Source organism: Trichomycterus rosablanca, chromosome 2 (assembly GCF_030014385.1).
Source record: "Trichomycterus rosablanca isolate fTriRos1 chromosome 2, fTriRos1.hap1, whole genome shotgun sequence".
Lineage (NCBI taxonomy): Eukaryota > Metazoa > Chordata > Actinopteri > Siluriformes > Trichomycteridae > Trichomycterus > Trichomycterus rosablanca.
This window is the reverse complement of record NC_085989.1, coordinates 29733666-29761118: the sequence shown is the minus strand read 5'-3', so window position 1 is coordinate 29761118 and position 27453 is coordinate 29733666. Positions and strand designations below refer to the sequence as shown.

At 42.1% G+C, this 27453-nt stretch overlaps 1 protein-coding gene across 1 annotated transcript in view; it reads left to right on the top strand.

The window, feature by feature from the left end:
* The window catches only part of hepacam2 (HEPACAM family member 2), a 31934-nt gene extending 7703 nt beyond the window's left edge, over window positions 1-24231 (top strand). Inside the window, exons 3-10 of the mRNA XM_062986073.1 lie at window positions 6681-7031; window positions 10141-10425; window positions 12343-12642; window positions 19286-19411; window positions 21282-21303; window positions 21402-21436; window positions 23765-23838; window positions 23932-24231. Coding sequence (XP_062842143.1) covers window positions 6681-7031; window positions 10141-10425; window positions 12343-12642; window positions 19286-19411; window positions 21282-21303; window positions 21402-21436; window positions 23765-23838; window positions 23932-24042 — 1304 coding nt within the window. The 3' untranslated portion in view covers window positions 24043-24231. The remainder of the gene's footprint in view (window positions 1-6680; window positions 7032-10140; window positions 10426-12342; window positions 12643-19285; window positions 19412-21281; window positions 21304-21401; window positions 21437-23764; window positions 23839-23931) is intronic.
* Window positions 24232-27453: the final 3222 nt, after the last annotated feature.

Below are 27453 nucleotides of genomic sequence, written 5' to 3'. Positions count from 1 at the left end.
ACAGGGTCAGTAATATACAGTACATACAGTTGCTTAAAAATCACGTTCCAAGATCATGTACAAACAACTGTCTAAAGTATAAAGTACATAGAACAGTGGTCTTTTTGCCAAGATCTGAGTGAAACTCTTAGCTGTCACTTTATTCTGAAAGGAAATTTGCCTGTATTTTAAGATGCACTTTATATTGCCGTAGGTTAAAAGGGTGTTGTGCAAGAAAGAAGCCGTTGAACCAAAATTGGCACCTTGAGCTTGAAGGTTGTTGCTGTTCATAAACATAAGCAAAAAAAATCTAATAAAATCTAAAAGAGAGTTCTGTTATTCGGCCCCAATAACCTGATGTATGTTTATAGAGGAAAATGGATTAGGCATTTCAACTTAACCACACTGTGTGTGAAGCATGATGTTGGTAGTATTATGCTTTGGCTCTGTGGATTTAGTGGATGGAAGAAAGATTATATTAAAATTCTTGAAATTTAAATGCAATAAGTGAATACGTAATTAAAAACACCACATGGATTAATGAACAAGTTATTCCTGTTATTTAGTCAAATGTAAAAAAAAACAGCTGCAGTGAATCCCCAAGACTGCCCTGACATTCATGTCTTGCTCGACTTGATCCTCCACCCAGGACTCAAGGAAGACAAGCATCAAGGCTCTTCTCTGTACTGGCACCCAAGTGGTGGAACGAAGTTCCTCTGTCTGTCTGAACATCTGAGTCTCTTGCTGTCTTTAAAAAACGATTTAAAAACCCACCTCTTTACTAAGCACTTAAGCTGACTTGTACTTACTTACTAACACACTTTCATTTCTTCATAAAAAAAAAAAAAAAAAGCACTTTGGTTCTAACAGGTTTTAGCAGATTTGTGTTCTTGGACTGTTTACTTAAACTACAGAAATGAAATGTTTACTATGGAAGCACTTCTGTAAGTCACTCTGGATAAGAGTGTCTGCTAAATGCAGAAATGTAAATGTCTCTTACAAGTGCATGTAAACCTTTGACTTCATAACTGAGTGGCCACCTGAATTTAATAATATAGGTTTTCAGGTAATGTTTGCTGTGTACTATGGTTAATGGCTTGCTTGCATGGTTAAAAGGCTAAAGAGTTAAAGATAGACTCTCAAGCAATCCTGTAGTTTTGTATTTAGTTGCTCATTTGCATAGCTAAATGTTCAGAAGAACAAGGGTATTTTGTAGTTAGGTGTAGAAATGGGACTGTTTCATAATAGAGGCCACAATGCATTCTGTTCTACATTTCCCAGGCTGCCTTTGTGCAGCAACATTATTTTTGAGAGTTTATTTTTTTTGCTTAATTTAAATACTTAATATGACAGTCTGATTATCTAAATAATAATGCAGTTATCTTTATTTTTCTCTTTAAGTTTTAAGGGTAAATAATGTGATTTTCAAAGCTCTAGCATTATACTCTAGCATTATCCTATATTATTTTATATTTCTCATATTAAAAATAGCCAAATGTGACTGTACACTGATGAGCCAAAACATTAGAACCACTTCCTCCCCAGAAAATGTGTCTGTCAGTCTTGAATATATAAAATTTTGAGCTGATGGTTAATGCAGCAGATATGGACAGGATTAAGACCTGAGTGACTTTAAACAGCTAAAGCTTGTAATGGTCTTTATCTTTAGTGGGGTCTGTTACATTTAGACACAAATGCAGCGTTATTGATTGCTCATATAATCAATAAGTTGTTATTTAGTCAGTATGGGAATTAAATCCACAACAGCGAGTTTCACCATTTCTAATTATTCTTGGAGGTCATGTTTTCTTAATTATCAAGGAAGCTTTGTTTTTTATTTCTATTTATTTTATATTTATTTCCCATTTTGTTTTTCTCCTCCTTAGTGTGGATTTTGCTGCTTGTCATTAGTAGGATTACAAAGGATTAGTCAGCAGTCAGATAGTCTTGTCTCTCTCTCTCTCTCTCTCTCTCTCTCTCTCTCTCTCTCTGTCTCTCTCTCTCTCTCTCTCTCTCTCATATACTATATATATATATATATATATTGATTGCATTGATTGCATTTTCAGAGTTTCAACCAATCTAGTCATATCCATTTCCTTAATTATGCCCCCTCTGACACGCATGCAGTTGTCTACGGCTTCTTTTCCTAGAGATGTGGTCTCACAAAGAGCATTATCATGTATAGAGAGTCCTGCACTACTATCCATGAATCAACCATCCCCTATGCACACGGCTCAACCAGCCAGCAGAGGAACCCATATAGTGCCTGTGTTGGAGCCTAGTCAGTTAATAGCACAGCTGTGATTTGAACACTAGATTTTGAGGTCTCTGGGCTACTGCACCTCCAGAGTGCTTTTGTTGTACTTTTTGAGTCATTTTTTTTTGCATTTCCCAGCCTCTGCCTTTAATAACCTATCCTCCTCTATGCTCTATGTTCATGCTACCATGTTCAATTTGTTTTTTGCCAGAAATATAGGGTAATATAATAACATAATTTTGATTTTTATTTGGATTTTATTAGGCATTATACATCCTTTTTTTATATTAAAAGGAGCTAAACGTTACACATGCTAGCTAATGACATGTACCTCTTTATACCTTAACAATACAATGCAGTCACTTCTGTCAGAGTTGTGTTTGTTATTTAGTTGATAATACTGTAATTTGAAACAATTTACAGTGCAAGGTGTGAAGAGCAGTCTAGATTTATAATAGGTGCAAATAAGAGTATGTGCTCACAAACATTTTTTAATAAGATTCTCCAAATTTTCTGGTAATAAGTTCCTCCAATTTTCCAGGCTATGGAAGGAATTTGGATGTTTGATTTTAACTCATAGATGTGTTTCTGTACATGGTCTCTGCATTGGATCTAATTTGCACTAATTCTTGAACAAGGAGAATAAAAAATCTAGAACTATATACATGTAGTCGGGTCCAGGAATAATATGATTTTTTTTCTTAGTAATGACCCAGTAAACCAGACAAGTATCTGTTTAATTTATGCCTTATTACAACATTTACATTGAATGACCTAGGAACGCGAATTACTTTTAAATTTAGTAGTCAGGTAACAACTAGCCAGCTAAGCTTAAATATTTTTGAACTGTATCAATGAAATCAGCAAAGTTCTGAGACTGGGAATATCATTTTAATAAAACAGCAGATAATGCAAATCATAATACTGCTTTTACTAGTTTTCTTACTGTCTGCAGTCTACTAGCTATGCACAAACACCTTTGTACCCCAGATCCTTGTGGTTCAAATTTCAGAGGTGGGATTTGCAAACAGCCTAGGCATTGGGAGGTACAGCTGTCAGTGCACTCTCAGTGCTGGTCCCAAGCCCAAATAAAAAATAGGAGGGGTTAAGTCAGGAAAGGGCATCCAGCCTAGAAACTGTGTTGAGTCTGGCATATAGATCGCTGTGGCAACCCCTAAATATGGGAGCATCTGAAAGACAAAAGAAATAAATTATATATATGTATAACATATATAACTAATGTCTAATTTAAACTAATTATTATAAATAAAACATATTATGGTGCTGGTAGTATGACACAATGTGTCTCAAACCTACATTTTAACACATTAATTGGTTAAGGTTCTGTAGGTAAAAAAGCTTATATATACGGTATATATACAGTATATATATATATATATATATATATATACATACAGTGCTGGCCAAAAGTATTGGCACCCCTGCAATTCTGTCAGATAATACTCAATTTCTTCCAGAAAATGATTGCAATTACAAATGCTTTGATATTAAAATGTTCATTTAATTTGTCTTCAATGGAAAACCACAAAAAGAATTGTCAAAAAGCCAAATTGGATATAATTCCACACCAAACATAAAAAAGGGGGTGGACAAAAGTATTGGCACCCTTTGAAAAATCATGTGATGCTTCTCTAATTTGTGTAATTAACAGCACCTGTTACTTACCTGTGGCACATAACAGGTGGTGGCAATAACTAAATCACACTTGCAGCCAGTTAAAATGGATTAAAGTTGACTCAACCTCTGTCCTGTGTCCTTGTGTGTACCACATTGAGCATGGAGAAAAGAAAGAAGACCAAAGAACTGTCTGAGGACTTGAGAAGCAAAATTGTGAGGAAGCATGGGCAATCTCAAGGCTACAAGTCCATCTCCAAAGACCTGAATGTTCCTGTGTCTACCGTGCGCAGTGTCATCAAGAAGTTTAAAGCCCATGGCACTGTGGCTAACCTCCCTAGATGTGGACGGAAAAGAAAAATTGACGAGAGATTTCAACGAAAGATTGTGCGGATGGTGGATAAAGAACCTCGACTAACATCCAAACAAGTTCAAGCTGCCCTGCAGTCCGAGGGTACAACAGTGTCAACCCGTACTATCCATCGGCGTCTGAATGAAAAGGGACTCTATGGTAGGATACCCAGGAAGACCCCACTTCTGACCCAGAGACATAAAAAAGCCAGGCTGGAGTTTGCCAAAACTTACCTGAGAAAGCCAAAAACGTTTTGGAAGAATGTTCTCTGGTCAGATGAGACAAAAGTAGAGCTTTTTGGGAAAAGGCATCAACATAGAGTTTACAGGAAAAAAAACGAGGCCTTCAAAGAAAAGAACACGGTCCCTACAGTCAAACATGGCGGAGGTTCCCTGATGTTTTGGGGTTGCTTTGCTGCCTCTGGCACTGGACTGCTTGACCGTGTGCATGGCATTATGAAGTCTGAAGACTACCAACAAATTTTGCAGCATAATGTAGGGCCCAGTGTGAGAAAGCTGGGTCTCCCTCAGAGGTCATGGGTCTTCCAGCAGGACAATGACCCAAAACACACTTCAAAAAGCACTAGAAAATGGTTTGAGAGAAAGCACTGGAGACTTCTAAAGTGGCCAGCAATGAGTCCAGACCTGAATCCCATAGAACACCTGTGGAGAGATCTCAAAATGGCAGTTTGGAGAAGGCACCCTTCAAATCTCAGGGACCTGGAGCAGTTTGCCAAAGAAGAATGGTCTAAAATTCCAGCAGGGCATTGTAAGACACTCATTGATGGTTACCGGAAGCGGTTGTTCGCAGTTATTTTGTCTAAAGGTTGTGCTACCAAGTATTAGGCTGAGGGTGCCAATACTTTTGTCCGGCCCATTTTTGGAGTTTTGTGTAAAATGATAATTGATTTGACTTTTTTTCATTCTCTTTTGTGTTTTTTCATTGCAAGCAAAATAAATGAAGATATTAATACCAAAGCATTTGTGATTGCAATCATTTTCTGGAAGAAATTGAGTATTATCTGACAGAATTGCAGGGGTGCCAATACTTTTGGCCAGCACTGTATATATGTATATATATATATGTCAATCATTAGCAGATTCTTCTCATGTGTTTTGTGAAGCTTGGAGCTATAGTCTGCTGTCTATATGTAAATAAAACATGGCATAATACCTAGCAGTTACTTCACCTAGCCGTCATATTTGCTCAAAGACCAGTTTCGGTGATTTAAAAAGGATCTCGTGTTTGGCTACAATCATCCAGTATCATCTGACAATATTTGCTCACGTCAGTTACAGGACAGATTAAGTGGACTAGCTTTAACTGCAGCGTGTGAAAATGACCTAATTTACCATGTGCACAGGACACAGTGCACTGTACAGTTTGATGGTCTTTAATTCAGAATGAAACTAGATAAGAAAACATGGGTTGTTATTTTTTACTGTATGTAACACATGTAGTGTGTAGATGAAAACAAAACTTGCACCCTCAAGGACATTTAGTAAAAAAAGCATATAGTAATGCGATCTCAAAACACTACCAAACAGCTTACTGATATAGTTCTGTTTTAAAATGTTTATCAGCAAGTCTCTTCATCCTGCTTTGTCCTGCTACATTCTGGCCTATCTGCTGCCAACTCTAAGGTCTGGTGGAAAATGATTTGCGATTTTTTTTGTGTGTGGTTTTTTGCATGACAATTTTTAATACTATAGCTTATAATGATCGCTTCCAAAATTGTGAAAACAGTTTGAGGGATTGCTGTGGATCCCTGATTGCATTAGAGGAGGATATGTTGCTGCTCATGCCTCCACCGACCCATGCGCAGTCCTAGCAGACCCCTTCTTTTCACTCATGCTTTCTGCACAGGCACCTCTATCTGCTAATCAGGGTCCTTACACAGCATTTGAAGACCCCACCCATTTAGTCCGGTAATTCCACCCAGCAGACACGGTGGCCAATTATTGTCTGCTGCAGGCACTGCCAATTGTTCCTGGTAGATGGCGCCCAGCTGACCGGTGGCAGAGCTGAGATTCGAACCGAGGTGTTTAGAATATCAGCCCTGACCTCAATGCCATTCGACCTGGAACCTTAACAATGATTTGGGGGCTAAATTTCTGCAGTCTTAAAAAAAAGGATTGTGGTAAAGCAGACAAATCTGACAAATCCTGTATTTATGCCAGTGGTTTTGAAATGACATTTTTAGCAAGCACGTTTTAGCTATGATATTTTGGTGTCCATATACTTTTGGCCATGTAGTGTGTGGGTTTAAATTGGTTGTGTATTTTGTATTTTCTGATTAGAAGAACTTAAAATTATAGCTATTGCTTTATCATTAATAGACGAAAATGGCTTTATATCACTTTAAAGTGTCAACACCAAGATGTGATTATTGTCTTTACACACTGTTATGGCTTTTGACTTTGAATGTAATGATTTTTCTTTTCTCTATCAAAGGCGCTAACACTGAACTGATCTGGGTGCACCCTGTCGCACATGGGATCAAAGGCAAGCCGCTTCATCTAGCAGTTGAGACTCATTTCAGTTTGGAAGGGGTGAGGTTTCAGGGCACCTGGTTTCAGATCAGCCCCAAACACACTCACCTCGTAACGTTTGACAATGGCTCAGCGATCCCTAACATGCTACTGAAGGATGTTCTAGAGCCCATCACTCCCCCAAACATTTCTCTGTCTTTTAAACGTCTGGATGAGGAGGCTGAGGGAGAATACCAACTGAAGATCAACATATTTAGACCTGGCCAGAAAGAGCCATTAACTGTCACCAAGAATGTGATGATCACAGTGAATGGTGAGAAGAACTAATGTTTTTATTTCTGCTCTATTTGTAATGTAACCTGTTCTTAAATACATATTTAACTGCCAGTTTATAATGCAGTGTTTTCTTTTGTACCTAGTCAAATGTGTTATGGGAAAAGTCTGACGTTTACAGCAATTTATTGTAATAATATAAATGAATCTTCATCCTAAGAGTCCTTATAAAAAAAATACATATTTCTTAAAAAAAAAAACAACAACTCACAATTAATTACAGCTCACATACAAGGTCACATAAAGGCCACATTCCAGTAGTCATTTATGGGGCCAATTAAAAATCCAAAAGTATGGTGACCTGTTTAAATCAGTTAATGGTTATACTATTAGAATACCCCCCCCCCCCCACACACACACACACATAATAAGATGGTCAAGGGGGAAAGTTCTCTCCATGATGCTTGGTTGGAGATTTGCAGAAAATTGTAGCATTTTGGGTTCACAAAGTCTAAAAATGTACAAGTAGGCATGAACTTTAATGCAAACAATTTAACCACACCATTCAACAAATATAAGTTTTTAGATGTTAGTTTGATGCTGGTTTCATGCTTAGCCAAGACAAAAATAAAGTTATTTGTTGACAAAGACTTCAAGTTTGAATTTAAAACCTTACTTTTAATATTCATGGACAATTTGTGAAGTTTGGGAGCAGTTTTTTCCTTCCAAAGATAATCATGTTAAGCTACATGGCATCACAAGCTTCATGAAGTTCCAAGAGCCAAGTACCATTTAAAATAAGAGGATTAACAATGGAACTGCTGTTATGTTAAAAAGGCGAGGTTGCACAAAGTACTTAATGTGGGGATAGTTTTCTATAGATCAGTGTAATCCAGTTTAAGATTGTTTTCCTTATATTAACCTAATTTTCATTTGTGATTTTAAGCTAAATACATTAATTGCTCAGTGCGTGAGTCTCTTATATTATAATCTAGAAGTAAATTAGCTTAATAAAGGAATTTATAATAAAGGAATTAGCTTAATAAAGGAATTTATAAATGCACATTGACAGTGTGCAAAAAGCTAGTGATATAACACACTGTGCATCTGAATGTTTCATTGAGAAGATTTCACGTGTAGACGTTGTGCCGACACCGAACAGACATCATGTCCTTCCAGGATCAGTGTCAGTTTTTGACCTTAGGACACTGATGGCTGGATATTTTTGGTTGGCACACTATTTCAAACCCAGCTGTGACATTGAAGTGTTTAAATACTTCAGCTACACTGCAGCACCTGATACGCTTGTACCAGCACCATGTGTCCTACCATACAATCTTCATTTTAGTGTCACTGCTGTGTTAACCCTTTGATGCACAATCTGGGTCAAAAATGACCCAACTCAGTTTTTATTTTCTATATTTTTGCAATAAATTAATTTCGTCATTCAAGCTTCTGTGAATTTTTCAATTAACTTGTTTTTGATCATCACAAATCCTTATTTCAGTTTTATATTTTTTGCTTTTTTAATAAAAATCATTTTTGTATCAATACCCTTCTAATTCACAACATGGGTCAAAAATGACCCTTATGTATTTACTATGGAATTTGACAGAAACTACTGACATTTGTAAGTGTTTGTATTCAAAAACATATTTACTGATCTTTTGAAATACAACCAAAGATTAGGCTCTTGAATCTTGAATATGTCCAATACTATTTGCTTGCTAGCTGTTTACATATTCTAGTATAGATAGCTTTTATTAGCTAAGACAGCAAATACATGAATAACTGACAAATATGCATATGAAAATATTATTGACCAATGTTGTGCATTAGAAGGGGTTTGCTTAGCTTGTGCATCAAAGGGTTAAGAAGGTCACTCACCTGAATAATGTCTAGTGAAAGTGGTAGGATTGTGGTACTTCTGCAATAGTTTACAGAATGAAATACAGAAATTGTACAGAAATTGTACAAAACAACAAATAAACTGAAGTCAGCCATAATTTACCTACAGAGTGTAAATGATAAAATAATAGTCATTCAAATAGTATAGTTTATACTTATAGTTTATAGTTTTGTTAGTGTAGTTTTTTACATTAGTTTTGATTTTTTAAAAGAATTTTGCTAGTTTTATCACATTTTGTTTTTAGAAAATTATAGATTTTTATTTATAAAACGGATAGTTCCGGTCCTAAAATCTGATTGGCTGAGCTGCGTTCGAAGCCGTTGTAAAATCCCCGATAAACGCACACCTAGGACCACCTCACATCATTCCATATTAATACGCCACTGAATACAAAAGTTAATGTTATTTTCGCCCTCATGTTGCCTAGCAACACCGTTAATCGAACTATTTTGCGTTGCGGAAGAATGCTTTATTGTAAGTTTATACACAATAAATACATTTATGAATTAAACATTGTTGTATTTATTATATTTTATGTTGACCGCCGTTTTATAAAAGCAATAAGCCACTCGAGACCGTGCATTACTGTTATGATTTTAGCACGGGGAAAGAAGTTTTAGGCACTCCGCTTCGTGCCAAAAACGTCATCCCCGTGCTAAAATCACAGTAATGCACGGCCTCTCGTGGCTTATTGCTTTATTAATTTTAATGAAAATTGTATTTTTAGTTTACGTACATTAAGTTTGTAATACATTTCATTACACAATTTCATAGTCACTTCACATAAAAGACAATAAAGCATTCCACGTAAATTAATCCCATTTAAATAATTATGGAAAAAAATGTTGGTCATAAATAATGGTAACTGGGACTGGACCAGTGGTCTGTCCTGAAAGTCAAGTATCCAAATAGATAAAATATATATTTGTCAAAAACATATTGATAAAATAGCTTTATTTATTTAGAATATAATGGAGAATAATGTGTTTATTATCATAGTTTTGACTAAATTTGCCTACATTTTATAATGGTAACATAATGGTTTTATAATAGTAACCATTATAATAGTTACAATGGTAGCTAATTGTTCATTTTATTATCTGATTATATGGTTTCAATTGAAATGTCAAAGCAAATTTTATTAGAATGACTATCCATTGTTTTTTATGCCCTAAAATAAGTTTGTTTTAAAATGAAAATTTTTGTTCTTAACTTTTTCTTTAAATATGTGTGCCCCTAGTGCCTCTATCCACCCCTGTGATTCTGAAGAGCCCTAAAGGTGCATTGGTGGAAGACCAGGACAACGTTACTCTGACCTGCTTTGTGGAAAATGGAACTAAAGCAAAGTACCAGTGGTTTAAAAGCAACATGCTAGTCAGCCCTAGTGAGCACCACATGTTCTCCCAAAACAACGGCACCCTGTTCATCAACCCTGTAAAGCAGCAGGATATTGGATTGTACAGCTGTGCAGTAAAAAACCCCATCAGCCATGCTCGAAGTAAAGAAGTTGAGATCAGTGTGTTCTGTAAGTATTTTGCTTTTCTGTGCAGTAAATGAAGGAGATTTTTCCCACTACCTTTATTTCTCAGTCATGTCCTTTGTGGTCACGTTTCACATCCTCTTGTAAATCAATTTCACTTTCACCAAAAGTTCCTCATTTGGTAAATTATATTTGCATTGTAGGGACAGTAAGAAAAAAACCCATCCTGGCCTGTTTTCCCCTACACCATTATTATTACCTTCTTAAGATTAAGAACATACTCAACATATAAGGTCCAATCAAAAGTATTTTATATTATGTCATATGCTACAGTTCACATATAAATACCAGAATGTGGCTTTTTTTATCCACATTAAAATGTTATGATATAAAAAATATTATATCCATGTGAATAAGTTTTGATTAAGCCATATTATGATATCAGATGAACCAACATACTCTAGGTAGATTGATCATTATCAATAACTTGATAAAAACAGTACATTCCAATATAAAATTGCTGAAGCAGGTACATCACTCTGCCAAAAGGACTGAAAGGAGCTAGCAAAGAGGCCACTGTGGCCCATATTGCAGATCATTTTAATACTGGCGATGAGGTGAATGTGTCGACACACAGTGCATCGAACCCTTCTGTGTATGGGGGTGCAAAGACACAGTGCAGTCTAAGTGTCCATGCTAACTTCTGTCCACCACTTTTTTGCAGGTCTGAGCTGCATGTAATGCAGATCTGATGCTTTGACTCATTAATTTATGTTACATGATCCTGAACCAAAACAGGATATTACACATGATGTTCATATTAGTTTTTTTACATTTCTTTGGATGGACTTTAGCCCTTTTTTGAATAACAGACATACTGCTTGTTTTGGGTCTTATCACATCTCTATTTGGGTTCAGAAACTGAATGAACTAACTTCAATTTAACGTTTACCCATCCAATAAAAATGTTATGCCCACCCACAGAAATCCCAATAAATTACTGTAAATGTAGTCTACAAATAACTATAGGGAGGACACACTTCCTAATTATTAATTGATATGAGCTCAACTTGCTGTAAAATTATTTTGTAATCCATGTCCATGTTGCGATATACCAAATCACTCCTATACCCTCATGCTACTACCGAAATGTTTGACTGGGGTATAATCTGAACTTCTATTTTGATTTTTTGCCAGACATGATTGATAGGTCTATCTCTTGGTTTGCCTAGTGTCTTTTTATTGAAAAGTTACTGACCCTGGCTAAGGCTAGTTCTTGTTTTCTGAATTTTAATGACCTTCTGGATGAGACTTGGAAATGACTTTGTGATATTTCTCAGATGTTATTTGGATGGTACACAGTATTTTAACAGTTTTTCTTGTCTGTAATTTACATTGTAGTTAGATCATGCCATAGCATTCCTGGGAAAAGTGACTTTAAGTTTAGGATAAACGAGTTCTTTTCTACAAGGCTAAATTTAATTCTGATTGTATTTAGTTACCAGAATTGAATAACTGTAGAAACTATGGTAGCTTTTTTGAAGGGTGATGTGTGTAGGGGAATAGTGTGTATAATATTACAGATTTGTGGCTACATATGGCTGATGCCAATGCGCATGTCGCCTCAATTTTAATGATAATGCTTTTCATTGACTTACAAGTTAAATCCCAGTAACAATACAACACTATTTCCAGTAAAAGCCACACTACCATATTAACAAATTAGTACCATGTCACTGCCACTTCTGTTTGAGGAATGTTCATTAACATTTTGTTGCTTACTAACGCTTTTATCCAAAGTGAACACAATGCAAGCAATTGAGTGCTAAGAGTCTTGCTCAGGTGGCCAACAGTGGCAACTTGGATGAGGTGCGGCTTAAACCAGTGACCTTTTGATCATAAGTTGAGTATATTATTCACTAAGCTATCACTATTCCTAATAAATCTTTGTTTTTTCTGTAGATGGCCCTTATAACCTGGAAGTGAACTCAGACCAGTGTCGGAGAATAGGAGGAGTATTCCATGTAAACCAAGGTGAGCTGGTGTTTTTTGAGTGCCTGGCTGACTCAAATCCTCCCAACACCTGCGTGTGGATTTCCAAGAATGAAAACGGTACAGAAGTGATGATGACCGGCCCTCGTTTTGAGGTGGCTGCTTACAATCTTGGCCAAGCTACAGAGTTCTGGTGCAGGGCCGTCAACAACATCACCAATAAACAGGATGAAGCTCATTTCACCTTGGTGGTGGCCAATCTGGGCAAAGGTATGTAATGAAGAATTTCTGTATGCCACAAATGGTGTATGCTTTACAAAGACTGATGTTCTGTTGGCGTTTAGTTCTTTTTAGTTATCCATGCACAGTGAAGGATGTGGTGGATGAATGAAAACATGCCTTACAGCTGTTTACAGTGCTTAGCTTAATATGAGCTTTCAGTACTGGTTCCACATCCATACTTCAATGCAATTGGGCTGTTTATGTAGGCTCAATTTTACATTCACTAAATAGCCAAAATTATGTAAGAAAGCAGTCATCGTTGGAGTCTGTTGCCACAGACTGTTAAGGTTAGATAATAACCCACCAAGGACTAGGGGGGAACCCAAAGGCGAGTGCACAAACAACAAAACCCAGAAGTGATAATACGATATTTATTTAAACAAATAATAAATAAAAGACCAAAACAAACAAAAGGTAACTGAAACGAGAGGGGAGCGGCAGGAGCGGTACTGGAAGCGCCGGGGAACTGCAGGGCGGACTGATGACCAGGAGTGATGAACCGGAATGCAGGAGGACGGCAGGAACGCAGGAAGACCAGGGACGGCAGGAACGCAGGAGAACCAAGAACGGCAGGAATGCAGGATGACCAGGAACGGCAGGAACACAGGAGAACCAGGAACGGCGTAACGGCAGGAAAACCAGGAACGACAGGAGCACAGGAGAACCAGGAACGGCGGAACGGCAGGAAAACCAGGAACGGCAGGAACACAGGAGAACCAGGAACGGCGGAACGGCAGGAAAACCAGGAACGGCAGGAACACAGGAGAACCAGGAACGGCAGGAACGCAGGAACGGGGGGATGGTCTAGGAGGCGATGAAAAACAAAATACGTTTAAGAGGAGAAGGTAAAAGAAGAAGACTCACGGTTTAAGGACACAACGAACGGCCGTCTGTGTACCGTATGGCAAGCAGACAATCTGGCGACGAGTGAGAGAAAAGCCGGCGTTTAAATGCAGGAGTTGATGAGATGAGGAATGAGGCGCAGGTGTGTGTGGGGTCCGCCCTCCAGCGATCTATTGGCTGGAACCGCAGCAACCTCCGAAAACAGTACCGCTCCAGGCCGCTAGGGGGAGAAGGGAGCAAAACGGGAAAACAAACGCAAACCACCACCAAGAACAAAAGCGATCGGGGAAACTAAAGAAAACGGAGAAAAACAAAATACAAACCGGAATGAAAACAAAACGCTGGGAAACCCTGAAAATGAAAGGTAAGTGCTGGCGGATCCTAACAGTACCCCCCCCTCAACGGCCACCTCTAGGTGGCCTACCGGGTCTATCGGGATGTAGACGGTGGAACTCACGGACCAGGTTGGAGTCAAGGATGGCAACCCGGGGAACCCACGACCGCTCCTCAGGCCCATAACCCTCCCAATCTACCAGGTATTGGAGGCCCCGACCACGTCTACGGACATCCAGCAACCGGCGAACCGTGTATGCCGGATGCCCATCGATGAGCCGGGGGGGAGGTGGGGGTTCGGTCGGAGGGTTCAAGGGTGAGGAAACCACGGGCTTGAGCTGGGAGACGTGGAATGTGGGGTGGATCCGCATGTGGCGGGGAAGTTTCAGTCGTACCGACGTGGGGTTGATGATCTTCTCGACGGTGTAGGGGCCGATGAAGCGGGGGGAGAGTTTCCGAGACTCGACACGCAAGGGGATGTGAAGGGTGGACAACCAGACAGCTTGACCAGGAGCATAGGGGGGGGCCGGTCTTCTACGACGATCGGCCGACTGCTGGTTGGCGTCCCGAGTGCGCAGGAGGGTGGTCCTGGTGGAGCGCCAGAGTCTTCGGCACCTGCGAAGGTGGTGCCCAACAGAGGGGACTGCCACATCGGCTTCTTGTTCGGGGAACAGTGGTGGCTGGTAGCCTAAGGAGGCCTCGAAGGGGGACAATCCTGTGGCAGATGACACCAGAGAGTTGTGGGCATACTCGACCCAGGCCAGGTGGGAGCTCCAGGCCTTGGGGTTGCGAGCAGCCATGCACCGTAAGGCCGACTCCAGGCCCTGGTTGGTCCTCTCCGCCTGACCGTTGGACTGTGGGTGGAAGCCGGAGGACAAGCTGACTGTGGCGCCCAGTGCCCTGCAGAAGGCCTTCCAAACTTGGGAGGTGAATTGGGGTCCTCGGTCTGACACAATGTCCAATGGTATTCCATGAACGCGAAAAACTAGATTAACTAAAAGTTCTGCTGTTTGGAAGGCTGTGGGGAGCTTCGGCAGAGCAGCAAAATGTACGGCCTTGGAAAACCGGTCAACGATGGTGAGGATGACTGTGTTCCCGTTGGAATCCGGAAGGCCCGTGACGAAGTCCAAGGCAATATGGGACCATGGGCGACTCGGGATAGGGAGAGGCTGAAGTAGCCCCGCAGGAGATTGATGGGATGCTTTGCTGCGTGCACAGGTGGAACAGGCCGCCACAAATTCCCCAACATCCTTCTCCAAGGATGGCCACCAGAAATGCCTCTTTAGGAAGGATAAGGTACGACTAGTCCCGGGATGGCAGGCGACGCGGGACTCATGGGCCCATTGAAGGACCGGCGAGCGAGCTGTGGCCGGGACGAAGAGACGGGTTTGGGTTCCTGTCCTGGGGTCTGGTTCCTGGGCCTGGGCTTCGGTGACTAGACGACGAACGTCCCAAGTGAGGAGCCCAACAAGTCGACTCGGCGGGAGGATAGTCTCGGAAGAGGTGAGGGCTTCCTTCGGGGCAAACTGGCGAGAGAGGGCGTCCGGTTTGATGTTCCGGGATCCAGGCCGGTAGGTCAAAGTAAAATCAAAACGGGCGAAGAACAGTGCCCATCTGGCTTGCCTGGCGTTCAGCCTCTTTGCCGTCTGGACGTAAGACAAATTCTTGTGGTCCGTCCAGACGACAAAGGGCTGAGCGGCCCCCTCCAGCCAGTGCCTCCACTCCTCCAAGGCCAGTTTCACCGCCAGTAGCTCACGGTCCCCGACATCGTAATTGGCCTCAGCTGAAGAAAGGCGACGTGAAAAAAAAAGCACAAGGGTGCAGAGGGTTCTCGGGACTCACCCGCTGGGAGAGCACAGCCCCTACCCCAGTATCGGATGCATCCACCTCCACCACGAACTGCTTGTCGGGGTCGGGCTGGATGAGGATGGGGGCGGAAGTGAACAAAGTCTTGAGCCGGAGGAAAGCTTCCTCTGCCTCCCGGGGCCAGGTGAAGGAAATCTTAGTCGAGGTGAGGCGAGTGAGGGGTGCTGCCACGTGGCTGTAGTTTCGGATGAATTGTCGGTAGAAGTTAGCGAAACCCAGGAAGCGTTGGAGCTCCTTCCGAGTGGTAGGGGTAGGCCACTCTGTGACCGCTCGGATCTTGTGGGGGTCGGCTCTAACCTGGCCGCTCTCCAGAACGACCCCGAGGAATTCCACAGAGTCGACGTGGAACTCACACTTCTCGACCTTGGCGAACAATCTGTTCTCTAATAACCGAGAGAGGACCCTCCGGACATGCGCTCCGTGTTCTTCCCGGGACTTGGAAAAAATCAAAATGTCGTCAAGGTAGACGAACACGAACCGGTTGAGGAAGTCTCTGAGCACATCGTTGACCAAGGCTTGGAAGACTGCTGGGGCGTTACAAAGCCCGAAGGGCATTACGAGGTACTCGAAGTGGCCGAGCGGGGTGTTGAACGCCGTCTTCCACTCGTCGCCTTCTCGGATCCGCACCAGGTGATACGCGTTACGCAGGTCCAACTTTGTGAAGATGGTAGCACTGTGCAGGGGTTCAAAGGCCGACGACATCAACGGCAGGGGATACCGGTTCTTGACCGTGATCTGGTTGAGGCCCCGGTAGTCGATGCATGGCCGCAGGGTCTTATCCTTCTTTTCGACAAAAAAGAAACCAGCTCCTAAGGGAGATGATGAGGGGCGGATGATTCCGGCGGCCAGAGACTCCGAGATGTAGCTCTCCATCGTGCTCCTCTCAGCACGAGAGAGGTTATAGAGCCGACTGGTAGGCAGTGGGGCACCAGGCAGCAAGTCGATGGCACAATCGTAGGGTCGGTGAGGGGGTAGAGACTGGGCCCGGTACTTGCTGAACACCTCGCGGAGGAAGTGGTACTCCCGGGGCACCTTGGACAGGTCAGGGGATGCTGCAGAGGGGGTGGTGCTTGTCCCGTTCCCCGGCTGAGGGATGGCGGAGACCAGACAATTGGCGTGGCAAAAGTCGCTCCAAGCCACAACTCGTCCACGAGCCCAGTCGATGTGGGGGTTGTGACGTGCCAACCAGGGGTAGCCTAGGACCAGGGGGGTCTGAGGAGCTTTGATAACTACGAAGGAGAGGGTCTCCCGGTGGTTTCCTGAGAGGATCAGGGACAAAGGCGCGGTACGGTGGGTCACCCGGGCAATGATCCGTCCATCCAGGGCTCGCGCAGTGATAGGAGGGTCCAGGGGCTCCAGGGTCCCCCCCAGCTGACTTGCCAGCCCTTCGTCTAACAGGTTGTCCTCCGCACCCGAGTCCACCAAGGCCTGGAGAGGGACCGAGCAGCCATGGCAACAAAGGGTTGCCTGCATGCGGAGGTGGCGTTGCTGGGAGGATTGGGATAGTTGTGGGAGGGGGGATAGCTGAGAGTCGCCCGCCAGTACCCCCACGGCTACTGACGGGCGCCCTCTTTTGGCCGGACAGGGCATGCCCGGAGAATATGGCCTGCCTGACCACAATAAAGGCATTGCCCGGCCCTGAAGCGGTTAGCCCGCTCCTGGGGGGTTAACCGGGCACGCCCCAACTGCATGGGTTCAGGCATTGGTACTAAGGGTATAGGGGCAACACTGGAGGCACCTGAGGGCTCTGAGGGGCTCGAACAGGTCAAAGGGGAAGGTAGCCTGGAACCGGTTCTGGCCGCCCTTTCATGGCGGCGGCTGCGGAGGCGGTTATCCAAGCGGATGGCCAGAGCTACCAGGGAGTGGAGGTCGGGGCTCTCGTCCCTTGCCGCCAACTCATCCCTCAGGGAGTCGATGAGACCTTGCCGGAAAGCCTCCCGGAGGGCCTCGTCGTTCCACCCAGAGTCGGCGGCCAAGGTCCAGAACTCAATAGAATAATCAGCCACGGACCGGGAACCTTGGCGCAGGAAAAATAGTCGGGAAGAGGCACTCCCCGAATAATCCGGGTGGTCAAACACTGTCCTGAACCGGGCGAGGAAGTCAACAAACGAGCCCTCTCGAGGGTCCGTCTGTGACTGTACCGCTTCGGCCCAGGTCAGGGCCCTGCCTCTCAGGTGACCAATAATAAAGGCCACCTTACTGGCCTCGGTGGCAAAGGTAGTGGGACGCTGACGGAAAATGGATTCGCATTGGAACAAAAACCCTCTGCACCTCTCCAGGTCTCCACAGAAGGGCTCGGGGTTGGGGACAGGTGTTTCCACGGAGGACCCTGGAACCACGGGACCCGTCGGAGGTACGACCGGAACCTGGGAAGGAGCAAGAGGTACAGGGTTAGGAGGTATTAGACGTACTACTTGCTGGGTCAAGCCAGCGAGCTGCTGGCTGAGTGTCCCCAGCATCTGGTTATGGCGGATAAGGATCTCCTCAACGGTCAGGTCCCCACCCGTTTGTGCACCCGTGGGTTCCATGGTGGCCAGATTGTACTGTTAAGGTTAGATAATAACCCACCAAGGACTAGGGGGGAACCCAAAGGCGAGTGCACAAACAACAAAACCCAGAAGTGATAATACGATATTTATTTAAACAAATAATAAATAAAAGACCAAAACAAACAAAAGGTAACTGAAACGAGAAGGGAGCGGCAGGAGCGGTACTGGAAGCGCCGGGGAACTGCAGGGCGGACTGATGACCAGGAGTGATGAACCGGAATGCAGGAGGACGGCAGGAACGCAGGAAGACCAGGGACGGCAGGAACGCAGGAGAACCAAGAACGGCAGGAATGCAGGATGACCAGGAACGGCAGGAACACAGGAGAACCAGGAACGGCGGAACGGCAGGAAAACCAGGAACGACAGGAGCACAGGAGAACCAGGAACGGCGGAACGGCAGGAAAACCAGGAACGGCAGGAACACAGGAGAACCAGGAACGGCGGAACGGCAGGAAAACCAGGAACGGCAGGAACACAGGAGAACCAGGAACGGCAGGAACGCAGGAACGGGGGGATGGTCTAGGAGGCGATGAAAAACAAAATACGTTTAAGAGGAGAAGGTAAAAGAAGAAGACTCACGGTTTAAGGACACAACGAACGGCCGTCTGTGTACCGTATGGCAAGCAGACAATCTGGCGACGAGTGAGAGAAAAGCCGGCGTTTAAATGCAGGAGTTGATGAGATGAGGAATGAGGCGCAGGTGTGTGTGGGGTCCGCCCTCCAGCGATCTATTGGCTGGAACCGCAGCAACCTCCGAAAACAGTACCGCTCCAGGCCGCTAGGGGGAGAAGGGAGCAAAACGGGAAAACAAACGCAAACCACCACCAAGAACAAAAGCGATCGGGGAAACTAAAGAAAACGGAGAAAAACAAAATACAAACCGGAATGAAAACAAAACGCTGGGAAACCCTGAAAATGAAAGGTAAGTGCTGGCGGATCCTAACACAGACACATGCAAATTTCACCAGCTTGCAAACCACAGAGAGCTTAGCCACTCTGTAGAGCTACAATCATGATGATTTACAACCTTCTGCTTGCAGATAAAGAAAAGCGCATCCAGGAGGGAAGTATCGTGTCTCCTTTAGCTGGCATCATAGTCTTGTCACTGCTCATCATTGTGTGCATGCTAATTGTGCTCTTTAGGAAGTCCTGCCATCCTCAAAAAGGTTTGTCATGACCACAACAAGCTGGTATTTATTATTTGTTTATGTTTTTGTGTTTTGGTGTCCAAGTTTCTTAACAGGTGTTTATACACTACATGGCCCCATTGCAGCAACAATAGCCTCAACATTTCTGTGAAGACTTTCCACTGGATTTTTGGAATATGACTAAAATAATTGACCTCTATTAGACCATAAAAGCATTAGTTAGGTTGGTTATGTGCACTAGGGTCAGCTCAACCAACCCATCAAGATACTGTATAAGAAAGAAAAGCATCAAAGCTTTTTTTTTTTAAATTTAGCATCAAGGTCATGGCATTCTTTAATTACTACATAAATAGGCAAAAAAAAAAAAAAACATGGTGTGACTACCCACTCTTTCTAAGGCAGTGGTAGCTCAGTGGTTAAGAAACTGGACTAGGCCGCTCAGGTGGCGCAGCGGTAAAAAGAAACGCGCTGCAACCAGGGCTGGATTCTGAGAAGCGTGGTATCGAATCCAGCCTTGCTTTACCGGTTCGAAGCTGAGTGGCTATATGAGCAACGATTGGCCGGTTGCTCATGTGGGGGGTGGGACAAAGAACCGGATGTGGGTCTCTCTCTGTCAGAATGTGATTGCGTTCTCTGCCGGCTGATTGGAGGCGCTTACACAGAGATGGGAGAGGGTGCCCTTAGGGTGTGTCTCTCCGCATGCAACGCTAGGTGGCGCCAAACTCGTCAATGTGTGGGTGGCAAAGATGCATCTGGCTGCTGCTCGTGTTTCGGAGGGGATATGGGTTAGCTTCAATCACCTCCGTCAGGGCAGGGTTCGGCATAGACAGAGAGGAAGCACGATGCTAATTGAACAATTGGATGCGCTAAAAGGGGAGAAAAAGGGGTATAAAAAAAAAAAACTGGACTAGTTATCAGAAGGTTCCCGGTTTAAGCCCCACTGCTGCCAAGTTGACACTATTGTCTTAACCCTCACTTGCTCAAACTGTATTCAGTCGTAAATGTGAGTTGGTTTGGATAAAAGCATCTGTTAAATGCTGTGAATGTAAATGTACCCATTCATTTTGACAATTCCTTTTACTAGAACTAACAGGTAGCAATTATAGCATTATCATGGTAGCATTATACTGCCATTCGCCAAACCCAGATTTGTTCATTTGTTCAATTATTTCCACAGTTCCAGAATCTATTGGCAATGTGCTTAACTTAATCCAGAACTGGGTATTGCACATGGTAATCTTAGACTTGTGTAGGAGTGCTCAGACCATGAGATTTAATTGATGTAGCTCAACAACCATTGACACTATCTCTAAGTTTAGCTTTCTAGTACTTGTTGCAGAATAAGGAAAGGCAACTATTATGTGCTTTGTTTTGCAGCATTGGTGCTCCTATTCCAACCAACTGCTTCACAACTGAGCTGTTGTTTCTCCTAGACATTTCTATTTTACAATGACAACACTTATAGTAAACCAGGGCCAGATAAACAGGTTACACAGGTCAGATATTTGACAAACTGACTTGTTAGAAAGATGGGATCCTAAGACAGCGCCATAAGTCATCAGCATGAGCCATTCTAGAGCCAGCTTTTGCTTATCGCGGTTGCAGCAACAGGTGCATCTAAAGAATCCGCTATTCAGAATCTCTTTCTACATACTTTTAATCATATAGCATAGTTTGTTTTACTAAACTGAATGGAGAAACTCCAGTGCTATTCTGGGATTTGTTTTTATTCAGTAATTTGACTGTAGCTCTGAGCGGGTTCAGGATACAGGTTTTATTCAAATCAGCGGGGAACGAAATGTTCTCCAGACTCTTCCATTAGTACTGAACATGCTATAGCAATGCCATTTCTCTGTGTGACTGTGCTATCTTCTTCTTCTTTCCACAGTGTTGATGAAAATCTACAGCAGGTAAGAAAAAACGGCACTTAGATAAATATTTACAGAGAATGTTATTTACTTTATTTAACTCTGCTTTACAATGCTCTTGTTTGGTCCCACCCCTTTAGGCCAATCCCAGAACAGAAAGGACTCCATCCCTCAGGTAAGCACCTTGGATGATTTATACACCAGTGTGATGAGTGTGTGTTGTTAAGCAGTGTTGTGTACACAGCCTTTAGACAAACAGACGCCCTATTAGCTCAAAAATAATTACTCTAGTAATACAGGATTTAAGCAGCAGAACCCAGCAGTGTGTTTGTAATCTGTCTTTTAACACAGCTCACTTGTATCTAATGGTCATTGATCGATTGATACTAAGCTGTTTGAAGAGGAAGTAGCAGGCCTTTTTATGCTGAAAGATAAAGCAATACTAGACATGTAAATGAGAGGTAAATATTTTACAACCAAGAGTATGGAAACATCCAAACATTGGATTCATATATGCTTTTCAAAATCATGGGTAATGGAAAGCTTTCTATTAGAACACAGTGTATTGTCTTGGGTTCGGGACCCCACATAAGGTCGTTCAAGATGCAATGCAGATGAAGTTGCAATGAGTTAATGTTTACAAAACTATTTATATAGAGGCTGTGTTTATGTCTTACACCCAGTGTTATCAGTTAGTGATAGAGCTCACTGTGACCCTGACAAGGCCAAAACAGTTAGGGTATAGCTGAATCAAATAATAATGACACAATTCTCTAGAATATGTTGTTAAGTTAATATTTCACATTACTACAACCATAATGCAAAACCATCAGCAGCTCCAGGCCATTATTCCTCCTCAATCAAACTGAAATTGGCACCATGTATTTGGGAAAGTAGCAGTCTCCTGGCAGCCATGAAATCCAGTGTCCAATGCTTTTATGCTTTACACCACTCCAGTCAGTACTTGGCATTGCAGTTAGACCTTTGTGCAGCTGCTAAGCCTTTAAAATTCAGTTGTACTCCTGGACAGTTTTTGTACCCCATAACTCCAGTCAATAAACAGGGGTCTATATACATTTGGTCATGTAGTGTATATAAAAAAGTTAAATTAAATGAATGACATTTCATGTACAGTGCTGTGGAAAGCATTTGCACCCTTTCGAATTTCTTCTCTTTTGCCATATTTGTCATAGTTTTATGTTTTAGATTATCAAACTACTTTTATTATTAGACAGACAACCCAAACAAACGCTAACAACAGCAAAAATGCTTTTTAGCTCTACTTGGTCCTGTGTGAAAAAGGAATTACCTCCTTAGCAACTAAATCAACCAATTATCCAAATTCAATTCACATTTGGTTTCAGTTTTACTAGCCACACCCTGGCATGATTACTGCCAGACCTGCTGATTTTAAACATCACTTAAATAAGCCTGTATGGGAATGTGATGCAGGCTAGAAGTTCTCAAAAAGCAGCACATAATGCCACATTCCAGAGATTCCAAGTGAAATCTACCAGTCTGGAAAGGGTTACATAGCCATTGCTAAGACTCTGGGTCTCCAGCAAACCACAGTGAGAGCCATTATCCACAAATGGACATAACTAGTAACAGTGGTTAATCTTCCCAGAAGTGGCCAGCTAACCAAAATATTACCAAGAACTCATTGATGATATATGATATATGATCCAGGGGGCCACAAAAGAACCCAGACAAACATCTAAAGAACTGCAGGCCTTACTTGCCTCAGTTAAGGTCAGTGTATTCTAAAATAATGATTCTAAAATAATAAAGACACCGGTCAGATGTGGCATCTAGATAAGTCCAATTTTTTGGGATAATATTCTAGTGGAACCTTTTGGAATTACACTATATGACCAAAAGCATTTGGGCACCCGACCATGAGCTTGTTGGACATCCCATTTAAAAAACAATAGTATTAAAATAGAGTGACCGCTATGTGATCTTTTCAGCTATAACAACACCCACTGTTCTGAGACTTTGAAGCATGTCTGTGAGAATTCTTTCCCATTCAAAAGGGTATTTGTATGGCTGGGCACTGATGTTGGTCAAGAAACCCTCAATTGATGTTCCAGTTCATTCCAAGTCTGTTCAGTGGGGCTGAGGTCAGGGCTCTTTGCTGGCCACTGGAGTTTTGTTAAACCAAGCTTTTACTCATGTCTTTATAGACCTTGCTTTCTCCACAGTGGCACAGTCATGCTGGAACAGGAACTGGCCTAAGCATATCATTTCCTTTATATAATTGATTTATTACACCTGTTGACTACTGTTGTGATTGAAACACTTGAATTCAAAAATTGGAAGGAGTGTCTCAAAAATTTTAAAGCTGCATTTTGTAGTTGCAGTTGTTTAAAACAAACAACTGGAATGTATTGATCCCTTTCCAGCTGTGGGATTACAGAATTACCAGCACCTCACTATCCACAGCCGCAGTGTTTAGACCTTTAAGCAACATAATAATCCTTATTCTGTTCTGTTTTGCTAGGTCATGAGGATGCTACTGAAGATTTTGGCATCTATGAGTTTGTCTCTATACCCGGAAGAGCTGAGTCGATCCAGGTAGGTAACTGTTCGTGATAAAGCCTCTATTGTGTTTGTGCTAGGTTGTTTGTACGCAGGAGGTAACCATGATACGATCTCTATATTTTCCAGGCATCATGCAGATCTTTGGCACGGCTCGATTCAACCAGGGATTTGAATGCCACCATCTATGATGTCATTAGACAAGTTCCAGAAACGCCAACGCTGGGTCTGCTGAAGTGAAAGTCTGTGAGGTTTAATGTGAACAGGAATTGGTGAAGGACGTTTTGGTAGAAGTGTTCCTGCAGAGACTGAAATAGCACAATCTTTTGCTGGCGATGCTGGTCAATGCCATCACTTCTTTTTTTTCCCCCCTAGCCCCACTTGAATATTTGTAGCATTTTCTATCGACCCATTTGCAGATCCTAAATGAAAAGAATCTTAATTATTATTCATTTAACTGATTGATGAAATCTATATTTATTTTATATTTATTTTCAGGAGTGTAAAATTTTACAAGGGTCCTCAGTTCTGTACATAGTTTATCTTCATTTTCTCACAATTGTTTTTCTCATCAAAGGATTTACAGTTGTGCAACAGCATTGATATGCAGCTTTGGTGGTATTAGTGAATGTCTGGAACCTTTACAATGATTATGGTGTGATTTTAATATTTGTACACCGATGAGCCAAAATATTAGGACCACCGCCTATATTGGGACAATTGTCACATGTGTTGTACATACAAGTACACGTGTTGAATGCAGCAGATATGATCAGACATAAAAACCTCAGTAACTTTGATTGACTTTGAGGGCCAAACTGTTATGGCCGGATGACTGGGTTAAAGTATCTCCGAAACATCAAGGAGTGCTCACAGGAGGAGGGATAGACCACAAACCGAAGAGACTGTTGGTCTACCAGGACTCATTGATCTCAGAGGGCATGAATGCTATGACATCTAGTCTGGACCAAGAGAAGAGCTACAATGGCTCAAATTGCAGATAAAATTAATACTAGTTTTTTTTAATCATGCAGTGCATCAGCCAAAGTGCCCATGCTAACTCCTGTCCAGCACTGGAAGCACCTACAATGGGCACACAGGCATTGACTGGTCTGACGACTAGGCACATGTGCATTGTTTACCTCCAGAAAAGATGGCACCAGGATGAATCTTGGAATGTGAAGTTGAAGGACCTGCTGGTAATGTCCCGGTACCTGATACCACAGGACCCCTTCAAATATATTGTGATGTCCATGTCTCAGAGGGTCAGAGCTGTTTTGACAGAAATGTGGTCTTAATGTTTTGGCTCATTAATGTGTATATATCTGTGAAATATATATATATATATATACAATACCAGCTTATTTCATACCCAAGAGTATTTACCTGTTCATACAGTGACAGTTGCAAGAAAAAGGTTTGATACACGTAGTTTGTAATAAATAGTATAAGTTCATGTGGATACATTAGTTCTTTTAAATTACAAATACTGCATTTACAATTGCATAACAGTAAGTAGGTCATCACAGCATTCCAAATTATTTTCTTGTTGCATCATCCAAAGTTTCAGGTAATGGAAACTCTACTACACTGACTGTCTTCTGTGATTGCCAACCATTTTTACTTTAGACAGAATATGTTTGGCTTACTCTTTTCTTGCAACTGTATACCAAATACAAATGGTTTCATTGTTTTATTGCTTTATCTGGCTTATGCTTGTAAATATGTGCATGTTTTTTTATTCTAATACTATATTTTTAAACAATGCAGTGACATTCTTTGTTACGTGTCACAATGCAGTTGGTAAAACATGTAAAAATGTAAAAGTTCGGTTTATTTTGAAAATAAAGATTTACAAGAACACTGTGATGCGTGGAACACCGTGAGCTTATTGTAAATTGCTAAGATAGCCATTACAAATGTTCTGTCAATATATACAGTGTGTTTCCACCAACTATTGCCAGTGTGACTATTGCTGCTGAATTAGTCTTGCTTAGGAGCTATTGGCACAATGGACTATGTAGGTGTTACACAGCTCAAACTTGAACTTAACATCACCTCTGATTATTGTCTGTTAATAGTTGGACATGGTTATTTTGTGTCTGTGTGAATTTGACACGCTGTGCCAGTAGATAGATAGATTACTCTAAATTGCCCATTGCTGTAAATGAGTCACTTCCTTACACCTATGGTTTTGCTGGGGGCTTTAAATAGTTCTCAGTTTAGATATGATCATAACTATTGGGTCAGCAGTTCTGACTAAGGAAGCGACAGAAGGTTTAGGACTAAATTCCAGCTGGGCTCACTCTTCCCTGAAGGCACGACTTTTTTAAATTTATTTACTTTTTCTTTTAGTTTTTGACTTGTAGTTTCTATGCCAAAAGGTATCCAGAACTAAATGGAGTGTGGGACAGTAACTGGGTTCTATTCCTAAGTTGATTGAAGCTCTTTTTTCACAGTGAAGTTTTATTTTTGAAATCCTAATCATTATTTTGAAGTATTATTTGGAGGATTTGGTGTTGTGTGTTTAGTGATGGGGTCATATGTAAATCTACCAGCTGCATAAGAGGGTTTCGCCAAAGGTAGTTTGAATAACACTGCCCTATGCCAATGCATTTTAAATAACATTTAATGGCACTGTGCCTAATCAAGCTGAAGTAAACAGACTGTTGAGCCCAGGGCAGGGTTAGGTTGGGTTACAGAGCCACTGTATTGGAAAAGGAAACCTTCAGCGTGACATTATTTCATGTCGTCTGTGTTTCTGGGGCAACTTTAGAACCTATCCTGTGCACTTCTACTTACGTTTATGGCGTACACTATGCTGATAACTGAGAGGTAATGAAGTATACATAGTTGTTGATGGGGCTGAGTCATAGTGCTGGTACTAACAGGATGATGTTTATGTGTGAGCAGGCTTTATGGTGGCAGACCATCTGTTCAACATGATCTTTTACAGGAGGAACAGAGGAGTTATGGCAGCTACTGGCTGCAGGCTCTGCCACTCCCTCATTTGACAGGGAAATCAGCAGTGCCATTGCTGGCTTTAATCCTTCTGTTCAGTTTAGAGTTTTAGGCATTCTTACTTACATTTTTTTTTTTATTGTCTGCTGTCTTTATCTTTAAATGGCCACTAGTATTTTAGACTTGCACACTGGTGATTGGTTTCTGTGCATAGGTGGTGTGTACAGAATACCACTAGCTCTTTTTAATCATACCCAGCAGGATGCTTGTTCTGTTGCCATTTATACTGTTTGAATTGCAGAATGTCTGGCTTGTTTAATCACTCCCAGTGCACCTAACTATTTCTGTACTGTCTGGGTGGGAAAGCCTCAGCAACCTACCTTATTTATCCGCAAGGCAGATCCACACCTGGAATGGAATGGAAATAGAACCCAAGTTGGAAATGTTTAATCAAGGTAGAACAAAGAAACAAAGTAACAAATGCAAGACACAAAACATCTGCAACCTTGAGAAAATGGATAGAACAAGGATAGTGCAAGAAGTGAGAACTGGATGTCACAATATGACAGGCTGCTCTGGCCATCTGCAACAAACCAGCCCTCAGAAATTGAACAGAGTCAGGGAACAGAACCTGCCAGCTCGGCTATGCATGAGCGGAATCCCTAACCTACCAACTGGCACCTCCCACGC